This window comes from Helicoverpa armigera, chromosome 7 (assembly GCF_030705265.1).
Source record: "Helicoverpa armigera isolate CAAS_96S chromosome 7, ASM3070526v1, whole genome shotgun sequence".
In the NCBI taxonomy this organism is placed as follows: domain Eukaryota; kingdom Metazoa; phylum Arthropoda; class Insecta; order Lepidoptera; family Noctuidae; genus Helicoverpa; species Helicoverpa armigera.
The window spans coordinates 10,574,972-10,594,985 of NC_087126.1; the positions used below are offsets into that span (position 1 = coordinate 10,574,972).

Genomic DNA, 20,014 nt, shown 5'->3' on the forward strand with positions numbered 1-20,014 from the left:
TTATTTAATTTAATTTCCCCACTATGAGTAAACCAGCTTCCAGTATACTTAGGGCTGCCATCTCGAGTTTCGCCAAACCCGGACAAGCATTAAAAAAACCCGGACATTTGGCGTAAATCGCATTTTTTCCCCGAACGAGTACCTACGATTTTTTTTAACAAAATAATACCTAATTTGTTTATTACATTTACTTTATTAATATGTATATACTTAAATTCAATAAGGCGCTTCCTTACATGAAAAGTGTCCGGGTTTTCCCCGGACACTTCTTGTAACCCCGCCCGGACGGCCTCCAAACGAGGACAAATCCGGGGAAACCCGGACGGATGGCAGCCCTAAGTATACTGCATGTAATAATTTTACAGTCTGTCACGAGAGGATAACACAGGCTAGATATAGCGGACGTGCTTGCTAGGCGCGAGGTGGAGTGTCTTGAGATTTGACGACCGAGCTGAGTTGCTTTTAACTTTTAGATGGACGTGGGACTTAGTGGTTAGTACATAAGAGAGTTAACCATTATTTCCTTTAACTTGGATCTACTTTATGTCATAGTTTCATCAGGTAATACTATTATGTAAGTATGTGGTAGCAATTTGAGGATTTATTTAGTAAAAACTACGAATAATTTCTAATACTTTTATTGTCTCGGCATTGCAACAGATATACTACTAAGTACTAGAACTAAATACTACAGAATATCATAACAACTAATATCGATAGTTTACGAAAATAATATAATACATTTGCTGCACAAATAAATGGCACTAAATAGAGAAAGCTTTGAAAATGCCAATTTAAATAAATGTACAGATGCCAGCATATCAAGCTACACCAATCTGTTTTTTTCCTCAATCAAAATTGAATCTTATACTTTAGAGATAGAGTTGAAAACCTATTGAAGTTTGACAGATTGGTAGCTTGATATGCTGACGTGTCTTACATAGTTTTACAACAATATTTTTGCGTTTTGTGCTTCATAGAATGAACTCATTTTAACATAATTTATGTACGTATGATTTACAGTAACACACGTTTCTTTAAAAAAAAAATTGCTCTGGTCTAGCTATATCGTTTTTTTTTTAATTAATTAAATAAAGATGTAAGATTAAACAGTTACATAATAACAAAATGGAAACATTCAGTAATATCAACGTTTGTCTTATTCAAATCAACTTAATTTGGGCGTAAATAATATCGCTTGGAACCCTATTACAAAATGAGGTTTTCTTTAGTCCACTGTCCAAACATATTTAACTTCAAAAATCTGCGTTTTAAGGCATCACATTCATGCCGCCAGATTACTCACTATGTATTTCTCATCATCCTCCGAGGCTTTTTCCCAACTATGTTGGGGTCGGCTTCCAGTCTAACCGGATTCAGCTGAGTACCAGTGCTTTACAAGAAGCGACTGCTTATTTCTCTTTCTAATATATTTGAAACTTATTTTCCGTTGCATTTAAGTTCAAAATATGTACAATAAATCACATCACTATGATATAAGGACAGGACTAAAGATAACCAAGTTCTGTAGAGAGGTATAATAATTAACACAATACATGTCACCCGTCTTCGCTTACAATTAAATGATATTTTTATTGAGCTTATGTAAATAAATTGATGTCACAGTTTAAGAGGCAGTGGCATTCTTAACTTTGGCAGACCGCTGCTATTGAAAAATGCTTTGGTGAAATTGAAATGACCTACGGTGAGTTGCAGCCATACATAACCGAACCGTTTTCTGTTGTCAAATTTGAAGGCCTATGATTAAAAATGCAGACTCAGAGCTGCTAAAATCTGACAACATTATTAAATAATGAACCTTACTTAGGCCAACTATATTTTTATAACAGTTCACAAACACGAAAATTATAGAATTATAAATAAGTAATTGTCATATTTTTCTTTTACATATTGCCACCGCCCCAAACCCAAAATACGGGACTAGAAATTAATGTATACAAAAATATAATACCTTAACATGTAATGCAAAAAGCAAAAAAAAATACAATAAAAGCAATTGGAAACCGGAATGTATATCGCACGCGTAAAAAAAATAACCAAAAACAATTTCTAGAACATTCCACAAAAACAGATCTTAAATATTTCGCAATAGAGAAGCTTAAAACAATAAAGTATGATGTAAATGAATATGAAAATAAAGCATTTTGATTTAGCAAACTTTTTTACAATGAAAATTAATGCAATAATATCCATAAAATAAAAATACAAAAAGTTTGAACAGTCGCGCACGCGCATTCAAGGATAATCTGCATTTGTTTTTCTAAATAAAGCTTATTTATTTTTAATTTTACAGAAAACAAAAATAATACGTTTAAAAATTTTAACAATACTTGATTTTAGAGAATCGATTGAAAAAAATAATACAAAAACAATATATCGGTTAAAAAATAACGATTGATAACTTTACTGATTCGAACCAGTGGTTGTAGTTATAACAAATTGACTTCATACAAAGTATTGAAATGATCAAGAAGGATATTTTGAAAGCCAATATTAATTCTACATGTTTTTATCACAATTTTTAAGTACCAAGCCTTTTAAAGCAGTGCTGAAAATACATACTCAACCCACTATTACGTTTTTTCTAGTCTAGGTTCCGTTTACCCTTAAAAAACTGTTTACTTTGGAAATTGAACGTGAAAAATCATAGTAAAAAGTTGTTTAAAAAAGGGAACTATATTTTTTGTCACCAAAATTTATTTTTGTCATCAAGTTGTATCACCTAATAAATAGATTTATCGCCGCGAAATATTTTCGTTCTCAGATAAAGAAAGAGTGTTCCCATGTATGAATTACCAAATTATTGTCAATATAATGTATAAAATATGAGATGGATCACCAATAAAATTGTAGTGCATTACATGAATATAAACTTCGTTCTTATAATAATAGTTTTATTACTTAAATAATAGCTTGGTGCTCAAAATGGTAGATCTGTCACCAAATAAATCGATTAATCGATCCCTGACTGCGACTGCTTTTTATTTGTTATTTTGTCACCAATACAGTAGTTACATTTTATTATGTTCAGTTATTAAAATAATGTATTCGTTACCAATTTAATACATCAGTTTATAATTTTAATGAAAATATTTTCAAAGGGAAGAGGAAGGGAAGGGAGACAAATTGGCGCGCTTTCGGCCTCAACGAATGGGTTGTAGGTTGGTTGTAGGTACGATCATACGATGCTTATTTTGACTTTAATTAAGTGTTTTATTTACTATTCAGCTAGAAATTTAATTTAAATATATTTATATTACCTGTGGAAATTAAGACCCTTGGGGGAGGCACATGGCCGGTGAAGTAGTAGACTCTTTTGGTTGAAAGGATGATGACGACCACCCTACATTTTAATACAATTCATGAAATTTTCTAGTGATATAATATCTGATTTATTGGTGATCTCTTTAAAATAGTTTGCCTAAATACTATTAGGACAAACCTATTATAATACATACAAAACCATTTATTTGGTACTTGACCCCATATCTCCATGATTTTCGGTAATTTATTGTGGAATTGATTTTATATTGTTTGGTGATACATTTTGGTGACAAATCTACTATTTTGAGGGCAAACCCTATTATTTAAGAAACACAAAATGAATTAAATTGGTGACAGCTTAAATCATACCCTTTAAAAAAACTAGCGTTTATGCTCAAAGTAAACCATCTTAAGACTGATAAGACTTAAAAAAATACTAATTAAACAAATAAACTTCTGCCTAGTAAATTATTCAATTGATAAAGTAATTATTAACAGTTCTACTCAAATGCAGTACAATACATTACTTCTCAAAACATGCACTTTAAGTTCTAATATTATAATATTATTCTTGATCATTCAACACTTACCTCACTGGCTACATATAACTTGTATTTAACTCTTATATGAGAATATTTCACTTATAAAAACTAATAGTTTACAATCCCTTGTTGAAGTACACGTATTCTGGCGGCTTACCGTTTGTGTTCTTCAAGATCTCTTCATAGTTGTCCTTTTCAAAACGTTTGATTGTGTCTATGGATAATTTGCTGTGGAAGAAATGGAAAATATACGTTAGTTCATAGATATAATATAATTGTACAACTCTATTTTTTGTAACTAAACGGAACACCCGCTCGCGTCCAAAGGGCACACCCAGATAAAAAGTCGCCTAAATTACAGAGAGAACAATAGTAAAAAATGTTGTGTTAAAACATACGTTTTATCATTTATTACGTACATATTACATATGTAATAGGCTAATAGCAATTATTACATACCATCTCTGTGGGAAGATTGCACAGGCAGTCGGCACCATAAATGTTAGGCTGAAATGTAAAAATGTATTTTTTCTTAACAACCAATCAAGACAATTTTAAATCGACATTCTATCACATCGACAAAATCAATTTTGTGTTATTATCATGCCATAAATGTCTCGAATCTAAAATCTATCGGTACAGAATGCTGTATTATATTTCTAGAAAAATATTCATACTATATTAGTTAACTTCGTATTAATTACAATTATTAACGTTTACGTACACGTAAACGGGTAAAAATAAAAGGATATAGTTCACTCGCGCAATGTACCGTGACGACAAAAAGTTGTGTGAAAAGTTTGGTGTGATACTCACAACATGCCGACAATAGCTGTTTGTATGCCGATATGTGCCCAGCGTATGCGCTGCATCCACGGCTTCGGCTCCAGACGCTCCATGATGACCGGCAGGAGCAGCATGCCCGGGGCACACATTGCTATCCTGGAATATGCAGAGATAGATATTAATAATTTATATAAGTAGAAAACATGAAAATAATAAATTGTCACTTATCACCAAGCCCTAGTGTTGTAAAGTAGTAGTACCTACTTATTATATTTTTTTGTGTACGGGAAGGTATACCTAGATAATATACCTAGGTAGGCGTAGACGAGTCTACCTAGGCATAGGATATAGATTACCAAATCTATACAGAGAATAATAGGTGTATAATATGCTACATTGTTTCTGGCTGCATCAAACAAATCACATTCATATGCCTCATTTGCTTTCCACAATGTTTTGACAAGTATTACAATGGGTTTAGCTAGAAAGCATTGATGGACATAGGTAATCTAATAGGTCACAGCAATCTTTATAACCGCAATCCGTGTAGAATTGTTGCAAGCACATGACGCTTATTAAAATACTCTCAGTTTCTCAGTTATTTGAGTGGCATGATAAAGATTACAAGAAAAACGTTCAAAATGCTGTCATTACTCTTACCTTGAGGTAACAACTTGAGAAATTCCTTTAGCGGGCGCTATCTGAGATTTGCCTATAACTTTTCCATTTTCATCTGTCACATCCAGACCTGGAAATTATGAAGTTGACAAAATTAATTACATGATTTAAAATAAGATGAACCAATTTTATAACCAACTACGGATATTTGCATCAATCAGAAATAGAAGTCCGTAAAAAATAGGATTAATTTAAGAACACTAAAATTAACAATCCTCTCTGGCATTGATCTTTGCTTAATCAATTCGACATTCCTCAATAAACAAACATCATCATAATATACATCTATAATGTTACAAAGACCATTGATGCACGCAAGATGCATACAATACTTCATTCAGTTGACAGTTGATTAAAATTAATTAATGCTCATACAATATGCTCATACATCAGTCTATTCCATTTGAGTCTAGTAGGCATTTAATAAAAGATAAACAATTACTTTATCGTCATCTACCTAGCCGGCTTCCAGTCTAACCGTATGCAGCTGAGTACTTACCGGGACGACTGACTATCTGACCTCTTCAACCCTGATACTAGGGCATCCCGATACCCCTTGGTAACATTGGTATGTATTTGTGTAAAAAGTATAAAGATTTATTTAAGGGGCCACTGAAGTGGGGTGGGTGTACTTACCTAATAGTATTTCATTTTGTCTCATCAGAGGAATGTTCACCCAGTTAGCGGCCGCCACTGCTACGAATGGGACGAAACGCTGGAAATATATACATGGAAAATTAGTATTTTTCTATGTCTGTCTATCAAGACAGTTCTACCTTGTGTACATAAGAGAGTACAAAAGAGAGTACATAAGAGGAGTACACGAGAGAGAGGAGTTTATAAGAGAGTACATAAGGTAGTATATAAGGGAGTACATAAGGGCAGTACATAAGAGGAGTACATAAGGGAGTACATAAGAGGAGTACATAAGAGAGTATATAAGAGAGTACATAAGAGGAGTACATAAGAGAGTACATAAGAGAGTAAATAAGAGAGTACATAACATAAGCACATAAGAGGAGCACATGAGTACATAAGAGAGTTCATAAGGTAGTACATAAGGGCAGTACATAAGGTAGTATATAAGGGCAGTACGTAAGAGAAGTTCCGTGACGATCCCGGATCAGAATAGGACGTCCCCATCTCTCTCCCGCGGGTGTCGTAAGAGGCGACTAAAGGGAACCTAAAGGCCAGTGCATAACATCTGTACTTTGGGCCACCCGCACGGTGACGGGTAAATCACCACAATAGCATTCCCAAAGAGGGTTGGTGTCAGGCAGGCATCATCATTAATTTAAGAGCCCAGCTCTTGTCGGTGCAGCTCCTTCCATTTACACCTATCTAGCGCCAACTCCTGAACTTCCTTATACGTCACAACCTTCACCTTTTCTTTAATTTGCTTGATGTAGCTATATCTTGGACGACCCCTTCCTCTCTTTCCTTCGACCTTCCCTTCCACGATGTTTTTGATAAAATCGTCGTGACGTATAAGGTGTCCTATCATTTTTCCTCTCCTATTCTCTATATTTTGCAATAGTTGCCTCTTAGTTCCTACTCTGTTTAGTACTTCCTCGTTAGTAACTCTTTCCGTCCAGCTGATTCTCTCCATCCTCCTCCAGTCTGCTTATATCCTGCTTAGTCAGTGTCCAAGTTTCACAACCGTATAACGCAATGCTCCAGATGTATGTCCTTATGAAATTTCTGCGATTTTTTTTGTTTATATTAGATCGAACTAAATATTTTTTGCTGTAAAAGGCTTGTTTGGCCATTGCTATTCGGCATCTGATATCAGGCAGGCGGCCGACCATAAAACTTAAGCCGAAACTTCTGCAGCATGGGGAAAGAAGAAAATAGCTGCGCCGACCCCAAATAAAATTGGGATAAGGGCAGGAGGATGATGACGTAAGAGAAGTTTATAAGAGAGTACATAAGGGAGTACATAAGGTAGTATATTAGGGAATACATAAGGTAGTACATAAGGGCAGTACATAAGGTAGTATATGAGGGAGTACATAAGGGCAGTACATAAGAGGAGTACATAAGGGAGTACATAAGGGTAGTACATAAGGTAGTACTGTACTTAGTCCTTCAGGACGAGAATCTATAGGTAATTGAGAATTTATTAAGGAAGGCTTTGAGCAAATTTTTTCCCAGGTGCGCGGAATTGTTACCACGTCTTAGGTGAAACTGCTCGCAGAAGCTAGTAGTCTAATATAGATGTTGATACAAAAAATATTCTGTAGATATGTACAGATTAGAAGCGCTTAACATTAAACAAATGACGCCTTCCTAATCATGTGTCATAGTTTTTGCCAATTAATCGCTAGAATCAATGAGACAGACTATCCGATTTGTCACATCCTTCAAACGAAAATCGATTCATTATTTGTGTCCAAAAACAAACACTATTCATTCGTTTTACCTAAAAAGCATGATCTAATACTTCTTGCTGTAAAGTACCTGAATGATTGTCACTACACGAATTTGATTGATGCAATTTGAATATGACTATGTAACCTTGATTGATCATTTGTTTGATATATATTTTCGGAACTAAAAGACTAAGAATTTAGGCGAAATTTATAAATTGTCTATTGTAAGTTAACAAAAACTTCAGGAAAAATAAATTGTCAAAATGTTATCAATACCGGTTTTGTCTATTCTACTATCACACTATTAATTAAAATGTAACTAGATTATGTAGCGTTAACTGTGAAATTTCAATAAGTTATCTGTTTTTTTGCATACCAGAGATAGAATTTTGACATTCTGTCAAATTCCTACATGTAGTAAGAGAATCAAAAGATAGATATGGTACTAGAATCCACCGTAATTTAAAATTTGAAACAGAATTTGAACCTCAATTCTATGTAGTAATCAGACAGATAAAACACTTGTAATACCATGGTTATTGAAGTATTATTACCATTATCTTATCGATAATGTATCTAAGCCGCTATTAATATTATCAGATATCAAGATATTCCGTTTTATTTACATAATACGAACATTTTAACTTCATCATTATTATCATAACTGTATACTTCATACTACCCACTTATTTTTAGCTGATCAAGACCCCTCCTCAAACGAGAAGACATACATATTGATCTCAAGGTGGATTGGTGATTTCAGACTGAAATCCATCTGACCAAAACGATATAGGTGGTGGAACAAACTTAAGTACTGGATTTAGTGCTACATGATAATAAAAATAACCCACCCGTTTCCATCGGTCAACCTATATACCATAACTTTCTTTACCATCTTGTACTCTAACCAACTTATTTTACAAATAAATTAATTAATATAGACAAAACATAAGACAATGTTCAATATCTGGGTGAGAGGAGGCCTGTGACCAGCAGTGGGACAGTAAAAAGGCTGATGATGATGATAACATAAGACATACTTACAGCTAAAATGGGGTTCTTCGCTCTCTTCTGAACGCTAAACTTGAAGATTAGCGCCGTAGTCATGGCGGCTGATGTAGCCGATACATAAGCGATGCCCATCTGTGTGGTGGTGAGAGGGGAGTTCGCGTTACGGTTCGTGTAGTTCACGAGAGCGTTGAAGGATTGGTTCACCCATTGCCAGAATACTACTGCTACTGGTGTTCTGAGGAAAATATGGGTAAAGATGTTAATTTGTCACGATTTTAATGCATATTCTATAGTAATTTCAAAAAGAGGTAACATTCTTTAATTTCTTACTGAATAGATTTCAAAAAAATTTTTCAGTTTTAGATAGCCATTTATCGAGGTAGGTGAAACCGCCAGCAAAAGGCTTAAGAAATGTTTCGTTATTGGCTTCCATGTTCAAAATATTATAAAGCTTATTTTTACTAATAGGTAGTTGGACCTGTGAGTAGTAGGTGATAGGAACAATGACATGACTAATTCTCAAAGGAAAATTAGTAAAATTAATCATTTGGAAGAATTCTAGTAGTATTGACCTACATGCAAAGAACGTTGGAGGAAAAAGTGACATTTTACAAAATAGTAATATGTACGGTATGCATGTACACATATTATTTGGTGTCATATAATTACAACGATTTTGTTGACTGTTTTTAATAAAGAAACTCCAAAACAAATCTCTTGAACAACAAAATTCCTTGGCAACACGTTGTCGTGACGTTGGCTATAAAAGTTAATATCCAGTATTTAGGTGTTTACATTATTAGAGTTTTGACCTACATTGGCCGGTCGCCATTGCAACTGCAAATTATTTCTACGTAAACGTTGTGCACTTGCTGTATAATTTTAAAGAAAGGTTAATAGAATACTCTCTAGAAGGATAAAACTAAAATATGCGAAATTTTAACGCTAAATTGCTTGTACTTTTAAGACAGACCTTTGCGCGAAGATGCGCAATCTATTGCGCTAAAATGCACAATTTATGCGCAAACATTTCAAGTAAAAAAAAACGTATGTTTAAGGCATTAAACATTACCCGTTCCAGAGAAAATAAGAAACCTTATTTAACCAGGGCTTTCAACGCGTTGTGACAAATACAATAATAAGTTTCGAGTTTATGATTTTTATTTGACTTACCTATACCACTGCAACATAGCTCCCGTAATAAGACATCCTCCGGGCATCTGGAATGACATTCTGCCGAACACATTCTGCAACTCCCCGCTGTCGGGATGAAAGGCCGACTCGTAGAGTTGCTTCGCTCGCACTAGTTGCTCGTACTTTGTGCCTGCTGGCTCTTGGCCTGCTCTGGGAGAAAGTAGAGGAAACATGCATTTAATTCAGTCGTGATACAAAATTAAATGGTCCGTAGAGGAAGACGCTGAGGAAAGTGTGAATGTGAAAATTGTAAAATACATAATAGATCTCATTTTAAAACAAGATTTTTAAAGGAACATATTATGTAAGTTTCTGAAACTATGTAAACCAGAGGTTTTTCTATAGTGATATTGTTATAAATATACTATTCAAAAAAAATAATTTCACCAGTTGTTTAATTGAACAAGGAGTTAGCGAGTTTTATCATTCCTTTAAAGCCCCTCCTTTTTTACTATAGGCACTACTACAGTCCACCGTCTTTCTAGAGTTAGTTTAAAGAAGTTTTTAAAATGTTCTACATTAGCAAAATTATTCAACTTACTTGTACTTCAAATAAAGGTCCTTAGCAGCATGCAGCTCACTTTCTGAAGCGAGAGATAGCAGAGGGTTGGAAATGAAGGCGAAGTGCTTGAACCGGCCCACAAATGTGCTCTGATCCCAGAGAGGCTGGGTAATGTCTATCCTCTCCATTGCCATGACCTGTAGGTAGATGATGCGTTAAGACAGGTTTTGAATTGCTACTGTATTTGTGTAGTTATTTTCTTTTCAACTCAAGTATTTTTTTTACTTCAAATAGGCATATAAAAGGTCTTTTGAAATGTTAAACATTATTGCAAAGGCCACAGCCGAATATGGGAAACTGGCCTGATCCTATTGAATTAGTTACAAACTGGGTACTTCTATTAACAATGAAGAAACTAAAAGTTATTACTTTTGTAAAAAAAAATGTGTATCCCTGAAAATCGGCAAAAATTGTAAAGGCAAAATAAATCAAGCAAATACAGTGCACCAGACTTTATGGAGAGCAAGATACTTATATCAGATGCTGATATTGAAATAATTGACAAAGGTCATCATAATTATCATGCTGTTCTCGCATAAAAGAGTTGCAATGAATTTGTATGGTACAAAGGTTGTTTTATACAATATACAGAGATAAGGCTATACTATATTAATAAAAATAAACGTTTGTGTAAAACAGTGGTTCTTAACCGGTGGTCCGCGGACCACTGGTGGTCCCTGGAGGCATTCCAAGTGGTCCGCGAAGCTTAGCTTCGTGATGTTGCTATACGTTATCTAACTTAATTTTTATCGACTTATAATTGCGAGCGAGGGTTTTCGCATGGACGTATATCGGGTGTGTCGTACCTAGTCCCCCCATTCATGAAAATGTATGTTAGGGCTACATTTTACGTAATTTTGGTTTTGAGTCTTAAAAAATAATTAAAATTTCGTTAATTAATACCATATTATGGTCCTTATTTTTGCATTTGTCAACAAACAAAACGTTAAGTACGTTTGGGCTAAATTTTACGTAATATTTGGTTTAAGTCCGATAAAAGTTTCGCGCTCGCTTACCTACACAACTGCCGACACGCGTTTGGCTTTGAGTAGAACTGACCCAAAAATTAAGTCTTTTTTTTTATAAATAATAAAGAAATGAGTGCCAATTTAGGTAAACCGATGAGGTGGTCCCCGGCAAGACAAACTTTAGTTAAAGTGGTCCCTCATGTCAAAAAGGTTAAGAACCACTGGTGTAAAAGAACTGAAGGAGTTTGTACCACAAAATTTTATTTTAATATAAGTAAGATAAATTGTTAGACTTAAATGTCTTTTCTAAACCAATTGAAATAGAATTGGCATGTAGATAGAGGCGTTTACTTTGTCCACAGAGATAAACTGCTTTTTATATATGTAAATATTATAAGTAAACAACATTCCGGTTCTCTTATAAGTAATTCAGTTTCTATAAAAGTAGTACTCATTCATCATCCTCCGAGCCTTTTTCCCAATCATGTTGGGGTCGGCTTCCAGTCTAACCGGATTCAGCTGAGTACCAGTGCTTTACAAGAAGCGACTGCCTATCTGACCTCCTCAACCCAGTTACCCAGGCAACCCGATACCCCCTTGGTTAGACTGGTGTCAGACTTACTGGCTTCTGACTACCCGTAACAACTGCCAAGGATGTTCAATGACAGCCGGGACCTACAGTTTAACGTGCCATCCGAAACACAGTCATTGGTGTCTAAGAAATACTTAGAAAGTACATACAAAGTTAGAACAGTTGCATCGGTACTTGCCTGACCTGGGATCGAACCCGCGCCCTCATACTTGAGGTTGGTCCTTTACCCACTAGGCCACCACGACTCATACCACTAGTACTCATTGAATATTTGAAATAATTGGGGTACAGAACACTTGCAGGGCTAAAGAATTTAGCAGAAAAAAAATTACACAATTTTCATACTTTTTAAACCAATAATAATTAAGTAATTAAAAATATGCATGACAGAGGAGGGAGCTGTAATTTTAAATACAATGAACACATCTTACATACACTTTGTATGCTTACAACAATGAAATATTTTAATATTTTCACGTGCCTATATTTATTTTAAGCTCTCAAGGTTTTTTGCAAAGAATGTAACTAATTACCTGTGCTAATTTTCTGCGGTAGTAAATAGGAACTATAGTAAGATCAATAGAAATATAAAATAGTGGTCAGACAACTTAAGACAACAACATTAATACCTTGGCCTTGACTGAACGATGGTCAAATAAAGCTGCGACGAAAAACAGCTATTTAGCAAATAAGAAAATCAAAAAAGACGAATTTCGCATAGATTATGTAAGTCCGCGCTTATAATAATGATATCCGTATAATATGGTTCAGTTGTAGGGCATAATAAGTCGTCATTTACTTACTGTGAGTGGCTTTTAATTCCCTGACGAATTAATTACGAATAAACGTATTTTATTGATACAAAATGCTGAACAAAAAGTGTATCGGCGCCGCGAAGCTAGAAACAACTGTCAAGCACGAACGCGGAGCCGGATTTTGGAGTCCACAGCACAGCTGTCAAATGCCAAAACAATCAATGAATCTGACATTTCGCTGCTAGCAGGTTTGGCAGCGAAGCGAGCGAAGCGCAAAGCATTGGAGGGTTGAGGGACAGTGGTCGAGTATGGGTCGAGTCGAGTTATCAAATAACCAGCAATCTTTTTAAAAAGGTTGTAAATATGTTTATCGAAAATTAATAAATCATGGATTTTAAGGCAATGGTAAATGTGTATGTAAAAGGACGTAAATATATTGAGAAAAACTAAAATTTTGAAAAAAAATTGCTATACGGCTACATATGATTGACCATTGCCAATTTATTTGTGAAAAATAACTTAGTCTACCAATGGTCGTCTATGATTTAACAAAATATGGCGGCTGTCGTAGCAACAGCCGATATGACGATTCAAAAGAATTCTCAGATTTTAGTAAATGTTGAAGAAGCGCTAGCTGATTTAATTGTTGTATCGTACTGCACTGACGATAAAAAGTTCCAAGGTGTGCTTCTGGACTCCAACAAAGGGTAGGTAACCGAGATATAACCAAGTGTGCCTTTATCGATTAATGGAAAAACTTTATAGAATTTACATTAATTTCGCTATATTTTTACAGTAACTTGCCTTTTGGAGTGTATAGCCTCAACCCAGCATTCTCAAAACAGGCTGTGCCTACAAATGAAAGCGATAAATTGCATTCCGTTAGTCAAAGGTTCACATACCAAGAACCCCAGTATGAGGGAGAAAACTCACAAAAATCAAAAAAGCCTGGTCCTAAGGGTAAACAGCAGCAAAAGATGACCGTCCGACTAAGACCTCGGAAGGTCTTATGTTCAAATTGCCAAGGGATATGTAATGAGAACAACGAAAACGTAGACGTGTCTAAAAAACGTAAGATGGAATCTGATGACGATACGTCTCGCCTCTCTGAGTCATCAAGGACAGAAAAAAAGTATTTGATGGGTAGCATGCTCATACCCAAGCTGTCCAGGCTACAACCAAGCGAAATCACAAGTGCTGTGAGAGGGGCACCAAAAGTTTCCAACAAGGCTAGTGAAAAACAAATTAAAAGTGAGAAATCTAGTAATGAGACAGTAACACAGGAATTGGCTTTTGTCAGTGTTTCTGACGACTTGGACGCCGATAAAGAAGAAGATATGAAAGACGAAAATGATATTTCTTTCAGCTCTATGTTCTCAAGTGCAAAGACACTTAAAATATGTTTTGGGGAAGGTGAAGGGACAGTTGTGAAAATACCACCACTTACTGGCGACTTCAATGAAGACTCAGGTGTATCTTGTGACATGGGGAAGCCAACGAAACCTGATTCCAAAGCAGCTAAGAAGGCACTAAAGAAAGCTAAAAAACAGGCAAAGAAAACTAGCTCAGTAGAAAAAAGTCAAAGTATGCAATCACCCAAACATATAGGAGCGTTATCACCTCATAACAATGCCTCCAGTCCAACACTAGATCCTTTAGAAAAGAAACACAAGCATAAAGTAAAACACAAAAAGAAGTACAAAAATCAGAAGAAGCGTGATGAGAACACAAGTAAATGTACTGACAGTGAATCTGTGGACTATTTTAGTGATATTAAAGAGCATTGTATGAACCAGAAGTTGTCAATAAGCTTACGAAGATTAAGTAGTAATTCACATGAGAAGCAAATTGAGAATGATCCAATAGAAAGTGGTTCGGATGACTGCGACAGTGAAATGGTGCCCGATTTCCCTACAAATGGTACGGAAGGTGTTGGTGGTAGGTTACTGAGGGTGTCTCCAGGGGATGTGGTGTGGGGTAAGGTGGTAGGGTTTCCCTGGTGGCCGGGAAGGGTTCTCAGTGTCACACCCACGTCAAGGGCACATGTGGCTTGGTATGCTTCAACCACATCGTCATTAATGCCATGTGATAGCTTGAGTCCATTTTTAGAAGATTTTAAGGTGAGCTAATATCATTTTCAGATTAGATATCATATAACATGTGTTTTGCTTGCAGCCATCAATAACCTTATTTCAGCATGTTTCACAAATCTTCATATTCATGAGGCAAATGCTTACTATTTTTTTTATTAAAATGGTTAACACATTGAATTGAATCTCTGAAAATGTATGTAAATACAAAGATACCTATTTCATAACCACAAGACAAACAAATAATATTTTTCTAGAATTTTTCCTTATAGTTTATTTTGTGTTACAATACATAATGCATGATGACTGCATTTAAAAATATACATAAACAGTAAAATGTGAGGAAAACTACTTCAGCAACTTACTGAAATAAATATGAATTGTAAGCTTCTATTTCAGAAAATAATAAATAGTGAAAATGTTTCAGATACGCTTCTTAAAGAAAAAACGGGGACCATACAAAGAGGCTGTGAAACAAGCTACAATCGAAGCTAAGAAAAATGAATCTCACGTAAGTGATCCGCTTGCCAGTCCCACGCACACCCTGGCAACTGTCTCACCCCGACCCATCGATGTGTTCTCCTAGACGTAAGATGCATCCGAATTTATTCAAAGTCATTGTGATATTTAATAATTACTTGAATTGTCTGCACAAATAGGTTCTTAATATTAGGGGTTAAAGTATGAAATTGCCGTTTTATTCTAGTAGGTTTTTGAATTGCCATAGAGTCTTCATGGTTTGAGGTTTTCGAATGAAACTTTTTTCACGTGGTTTCTGTGATGTTCTTCTTTTAAAAAATGTGAAACATTTGATTATCGATGTTCAATTGTTTTTGTTATTCAACTTAAACAAGAAAGATGGACACTGCGAAAATTTGAGTAATTTTTGAATATGAGTTCCGACGCGGAAGTAAACGGCAGAAACAGCCCGCAATATCAATGCTGCATTTGAAGAGGTGTCTGCTAATGAACGCACCGTGCGATTTTGGATTAAACGCTTTCGTGGTGGAAACTTCGACTTGAAGAACGAGCCATGAAAAGACCGCCTGACAGGTGATTAACGAGAAATTAAGAGACGGCGAACGCCGATCCTGAATCAAACTACCCAGATACCCAGCCGAAGACGAATAATGTTGAAAAAATTAGCAGTAAAACAGCCACGACTCATGAATCGACCTTCACCGTTATTGCTCCATGACAACGCGAGGCCTCATACAGCAAAAGAAACCGTTTTAACTCTTCAGGAACTGCAGTTGGAAACTATTCGTCTTCCTCCATATTCGCCAGACCTTGCTCTAACGGACGACCATTTTTTTTTGTGATTTGGACAATTATCTGCGTCACAAGAAGTTTCTTCCCAGGAGGCAGATCAAAATTCTTTCACACAGTTTGTGCAGTCTAGATCCTCAGAGTTCTATCGTAACGGCATAAATGACCTTCTTATTAGATGGCCGCAATGTATAGATAATAATGGCAACTATTTTGATTAAATAAGTTTGTTAAAAATTAAAAAAAATTACAATTTAGATTTTCAGTACAAATCGGCAATTTCATACTTTAACCCCTATTACTATTTAGTTGTTGCACTGAAAATTTATTTTTTATGTCTTGAGATAAAATTGTTATTTTTGTATAGACTTCTTGAACATATAAACCAAATTACCAACTACCTCTTTAGCTGTAAAAGATAGGTAATCTCAAAAATATATGTATTTTACATTGGTTTCTTGCTTTTGGGATAAGCAGTTCTAATGTTGCAATTTTTTTTCAAATTATATCTTTAATCTTATTTTGTTATTTTGTAATTTAAGATTTCTAATCAAGAACAGCAATGATATCTTTTAAATTATTTCAAAAGTGACTTCATTTTCAGTGTAGCAACTATTCAATTTAAATGTTAAAAATATAAACCAACAATTTAAACAAGTTGGTTTTCTTATAAGGCTGGATTATCATTATCTTTGGTCATTGCGAGAACTTGGCAGGTATCCTAATAATTCTCACCAGACTAAATGGTGGCTCGCAACTCACTTCCGAGAGGACAAAAGCTTTCGCGTACATCCACTGCCTGCTGATACCTAAGGGACTATGCACACCACGTTTTTTAAACGCGCCGTCGCGTCGACGCGCGTTTGTAGCGATACAGACGCGATACGCACGCAAATCAGGACTGTGCTGCAGGATAAAAACTTGGTGTGCATAGGCCCTTAAATGGTGTACACCCCGCGCGATGTTCCGAAGCCCCATTAAGTTTGGCCCATACTAAACCAATATTTCAGACACAATGGACTGCAAAGGTAGCATTCTCTAGTTTGGCTTTCAGTGTAAGAAATTAAAAGTGTGAATAGATATTTTGCTGTGTATTCAAAGTGTTCACTATCACAAATATTGTTCATTACTGTTGGACTGATATATTACAAGGCACTAATTCTATGTAGAATAAAAGTTGATAGATACTACCATTTAAAAGCAGACAAGTTATCAGAATTGAATTTTAATTGAATAACTATGAAAAAGTACTAATATAAGTGTGATAATTATTTTATTCTGGCAAATTCTAATTATAATCTTATGTGTGTAAAATTTCCAATTTTACATTATAGAATTGAAAAGACGATATAAAATGGTTTAGTTCATGGGGCCCTTTTACTTTTTACGAAAACAATAGTCATAATTTGTGGTATATTTAGTATTGTTTAATTGTACTTATGAGTGTGCAATAATGAATGATTAAAATATTGGTTTGCACTGTTATTTGAAAACATAGTCTCGTATATTTTAATGATAAAAACAAAAGTTAGTTTGAGTAATTTGCTCATTAATCAAATAAAGGACAATGGGCGATTCCGGTCCAAATGTCCACCACGAACGAGACCTATATGGCTAGATAGCCCGTTAAATATAGAACATTTTTTGTTATGAAAGTAAAAAACAATATAATGCCAGAAAAAAGTTATAGCAAAATCTAGTAAAACATTTTATAGATTTTTTCAATGTCATTTTTCAATTTCCTTTCGATTTTCGTACTTTCTGTAACTTCTGTCAAAATATAATCATTCATTATTAGAGAGGAGACACCACCAGTTACTTAAAACTTTCTTAGATCCAGGAACCGCTGAATATATTCAAGCACTTCTGGCGCCTCAATTGGTTAGTGATTCGTACATCCATCGGGCAAAAAGTATGAGCTGTTTATATGCAAATGTGTTTTATTCATCTTAGTTTTAGATAAAGTGCGGAAATGAAAGTGGAATAAAATAAAAAAAATATAATGATAACATACAAAAACTACCGAAAATTAAGAATACATTTTTGGCTATAACTTTTTTTTGGCATTGTTTTTTTTTTAGTTTCTTAGTAAAAGTTACTCTAAATTAAGTGGACTGTTTAATTATATAGGTCGCGTTCGTGGTGGACATTTGGACCAAACTTCATACATTCTTGCCCAATCTCCTTTGTGTTAATACTGAAAAATTAAAATGATTAAAAATAAAATTAATCTAAATATATATTGCACCATTTTTACCAAGACTACGGTAAAGTACGTAAAGTTGGTAATTATGTAACTGAGTTCTCATAGGTATTTTAGATCCTATCTGTAATCTTTCGTTCTGAACAGAAAACTCAAAATTATTTCCTATAGCAAAAAAAGGTTGAAAGTCAGTGCCATAGACAGTACATTTCTGAAATACTATTCACCCAAATATAAAAAAGTGTTCAACATAAAAATCCTATTCTGGTATTACTTACAAAATAATGTTCTATTTTCATTATATTTTTGTTTTAATATTATTGTTTCCTGTTTATAGTACTGCTGAAATAATGACTGATGTCAATATTTCGTATTATGTTGCAGTTAAACTATGTTACAAACTTATGGCCATTCCTTTTATTGTCTGACTCTTGGTTTTGACTCTAATTGTATAATAAATACTGTACTTTTTAATACACAATAAATCTGTAAATATTATTTTTATAGTTTGATATTAAAACCAAGAGAAAGACTTTGTTATTTACTTTTTAAGAATTTTTAATTGCTGCAGAAAGATTTGTATCATTGGTTACTATATTATGATATTTTATATTTTATGGTTTTATGAAACATTAATAACTGAAGTGCTGATATATTTCTGCAAATTTTTTTCTGTATGTTGTATGATTTTAGGGAAAAGTTACTCGTTTTTTATTCAGGGCTCTTTTTGTTTTGGTAACATTCATATAACATTTTTTAAATGCTGTTTAAATTAAAGTCGTTTAAAATTATATCTCTAACTTTTCCCAAAATGTGGAGGTATATACTTAGAGGCACTTGAAAAAAGGGAATTCTGCCAAAGATGAATGATCTTTGTCCAACTTATAGTGATTTAACTTATGGTCAAAACTATTATAAATAATTGTGTACATATTCAGAATAAAGCCGTATTTTATTAGTGTAGTCTGCTACAGTGTATCATCTTATCATTACAGGAAAATGTATTTTTAAAATATAAATTCTTCACAAAATTATATCCTTTTATTTTTTTCGCAATCCCTGCCAAAAGTTCATAAAGTTTTTACATTTTAGTGGAGTTCATCTAAATTCTAAAGGCATACATATGCCAACGTTACGAAACCTATTTGTTTTTTGTATATTGATGGGAAATCATCAAATAACCCACCATGTTCCTTCTTATATTTATGTACCAGAGCAGCGACAGCTCTTTTGAAAAATCTCGCAGACCTCTATCTAGTCTTGGTATAGGTCCACTTTAATTGAGCTAACATTCTCATATTTTTGCAGTAGTGTTGCATTTGTATGTAACTTATGTAAGTATATACATAATGGCCGTTTAAGGAAGAATTTGGACACACAGTGACGCACAGGGCCAGGGATAGTTTTATCCGGTAAGAATCCGCCTCGCCACTCCGTGTGCATAATTTCCTCCAGTAAAAAAAGACTACCTCAACCATGTGCATATCTTTTATCTTTGTAAAATGAACAAAAACCTCTTGCTAAATGGGTAATTGTTTTTTTCTTCATTCGATATACAGATACCAGAGGCAAGCTCGTGGCTGAGTCGTTAAACTATACTCCAGCTTCAAGCCAACTTAACTTTTGTTTAAATCTTCCCTCGATGCCATAGAGTTAAGTTATAAAAATCCATTTAAAAATCTAAAAAATGTGGCAACTTCTAAGCTC

General features: G+C 34.4%; 2 protein-coding genes across 5 annotated transcripts; one reads left to right on the plus strand and one right to left on the minus strand.

Annotated features, from left to right (window-relative positions):
* Nucleotides 1-622: 622 nt before the first annotated feature.
* LOC110372391 (sideroflexin-2) lies at nt 623-12,950 on the minus strand. The gene is made up of 9 exons (XM_064035461.1): nt 12,794-12,950; nt 10,410-10,567; nt 9,848-10,018; nt 8,708-8,909; nt 5,928-6,006; nt 5,274-5,361; nt 4,644-4,769; nt 4,287-4,334; nt 623-4,055 (listed from the first exon to the last, which is right to left on the minus strand). The coding sequence occupies exons 2-9, from the start codon at nt 10,562-10,564 to the stop codon at nt 3,944-3,946; spliced, it is 981 nt and encodes a 326-aa protein (XP_063891531.1). The 5' UTR covers nt 10,565-10,567; nt 12,794-12,950; the 3' UTR covers nt 623-3,943.
* A 271-nt stretch (nt 12,951-13,221) lies between these two features.
* On the plus strand, nt 13,222-19,341 carry LOC110372378 (PWWP domain-containing protein 2A). Of its 4 annotated transcripts, XR_010276630.1 has the most exons (4): nt 13,225-13,452; nt 13,542-14,865; nt 15,263-15,502; nt 16,404-19,341. XR_010276630.1 is itself a non-coding variant. In XM_021329028.3 (3 exons), exons 1-3 carry the CDS (start codon nt 13,301-13,303, stop codon nt 15,328-15,330), a joined length of 1,362 nt encoding a protein of 453 aa, XP_021184703.3. In that variant the 5' UTR covers nt 13,222-13,300; the 3' UTR covers nt 15,331-15,869. The 4 variants fall into 4 exon arrangements, 3 of the variants coding, with proteins under 3 accessions (XP_021184703.3, XP_021184714.3, XP_021184695.2); XM_021329028.3 differs by lacking the exon at nt 16,404-19,341 and having other exon boundaries at nt 13,222-13,452; nt 13,542-14,683; nt 15,263-15,869; XM_021329039.3 differs by lacking the exon at nt 16,404-19,341 and having other exon boundaries at nt 13,223-13,452; nt 13,542-14,665; nt 15,263-15,869.
* The last annotated feature ends 673 nt before the right edge of the window (nt 19,342-20,014 follow it).

What these genes read in the sequence shown, in the direction of transcription:
- LOC110372378 (XM_021329020.3), top strand. Translation starts at nt 13,301, where the DNA reads ATGGCGGCTGTCGTAGCAACAGCCGATATGACGATTCAAAAGAATTCT. An exon ending in CTTCTGGACTCCAACAAAGG is followed by an intron (nt 13,453 to 13,541) that starts GTAGGTAACCGA and finishes ATATTTTTACAG; the next exon opens with TAACTTGCCTTTTGGAGTGT. An exon ending in CATTTTTAGAAGATTTTAAG is followed by an intron (nt 14,866 to 15,262) that starts GTGAGCTAATAT and finishes AAAATGTTTCAG; the next exon opens with ATACGCTTCTTAAAGAAAAA.
- LOC110372391 (XM_064035461.1), bottom strand. Translation starts at nt 10,564, where the DNA reads ATGGCAATGGAGAGGATAGACATTACCCAGCCTCTCTGGGATCAGAGC. An exon ending in GCTATGTTGCAGTGGTATAG is followed by an intron (nt 8,910 to 9,847) that starts GTAAGTCAAATA and finishes TATTTTCCTCAG; the next exon opens with AACACCAGTAGCAGTAGTAT. An exon ending in ACAGCTATTGTCGGCATGTT is followed by an intron (nt 4,335 to 4,643) that starts GTGAGTATCACA and finishes TTTACATTTCAG; the next exon opens with CCTAACATTTATGGTGCCGA.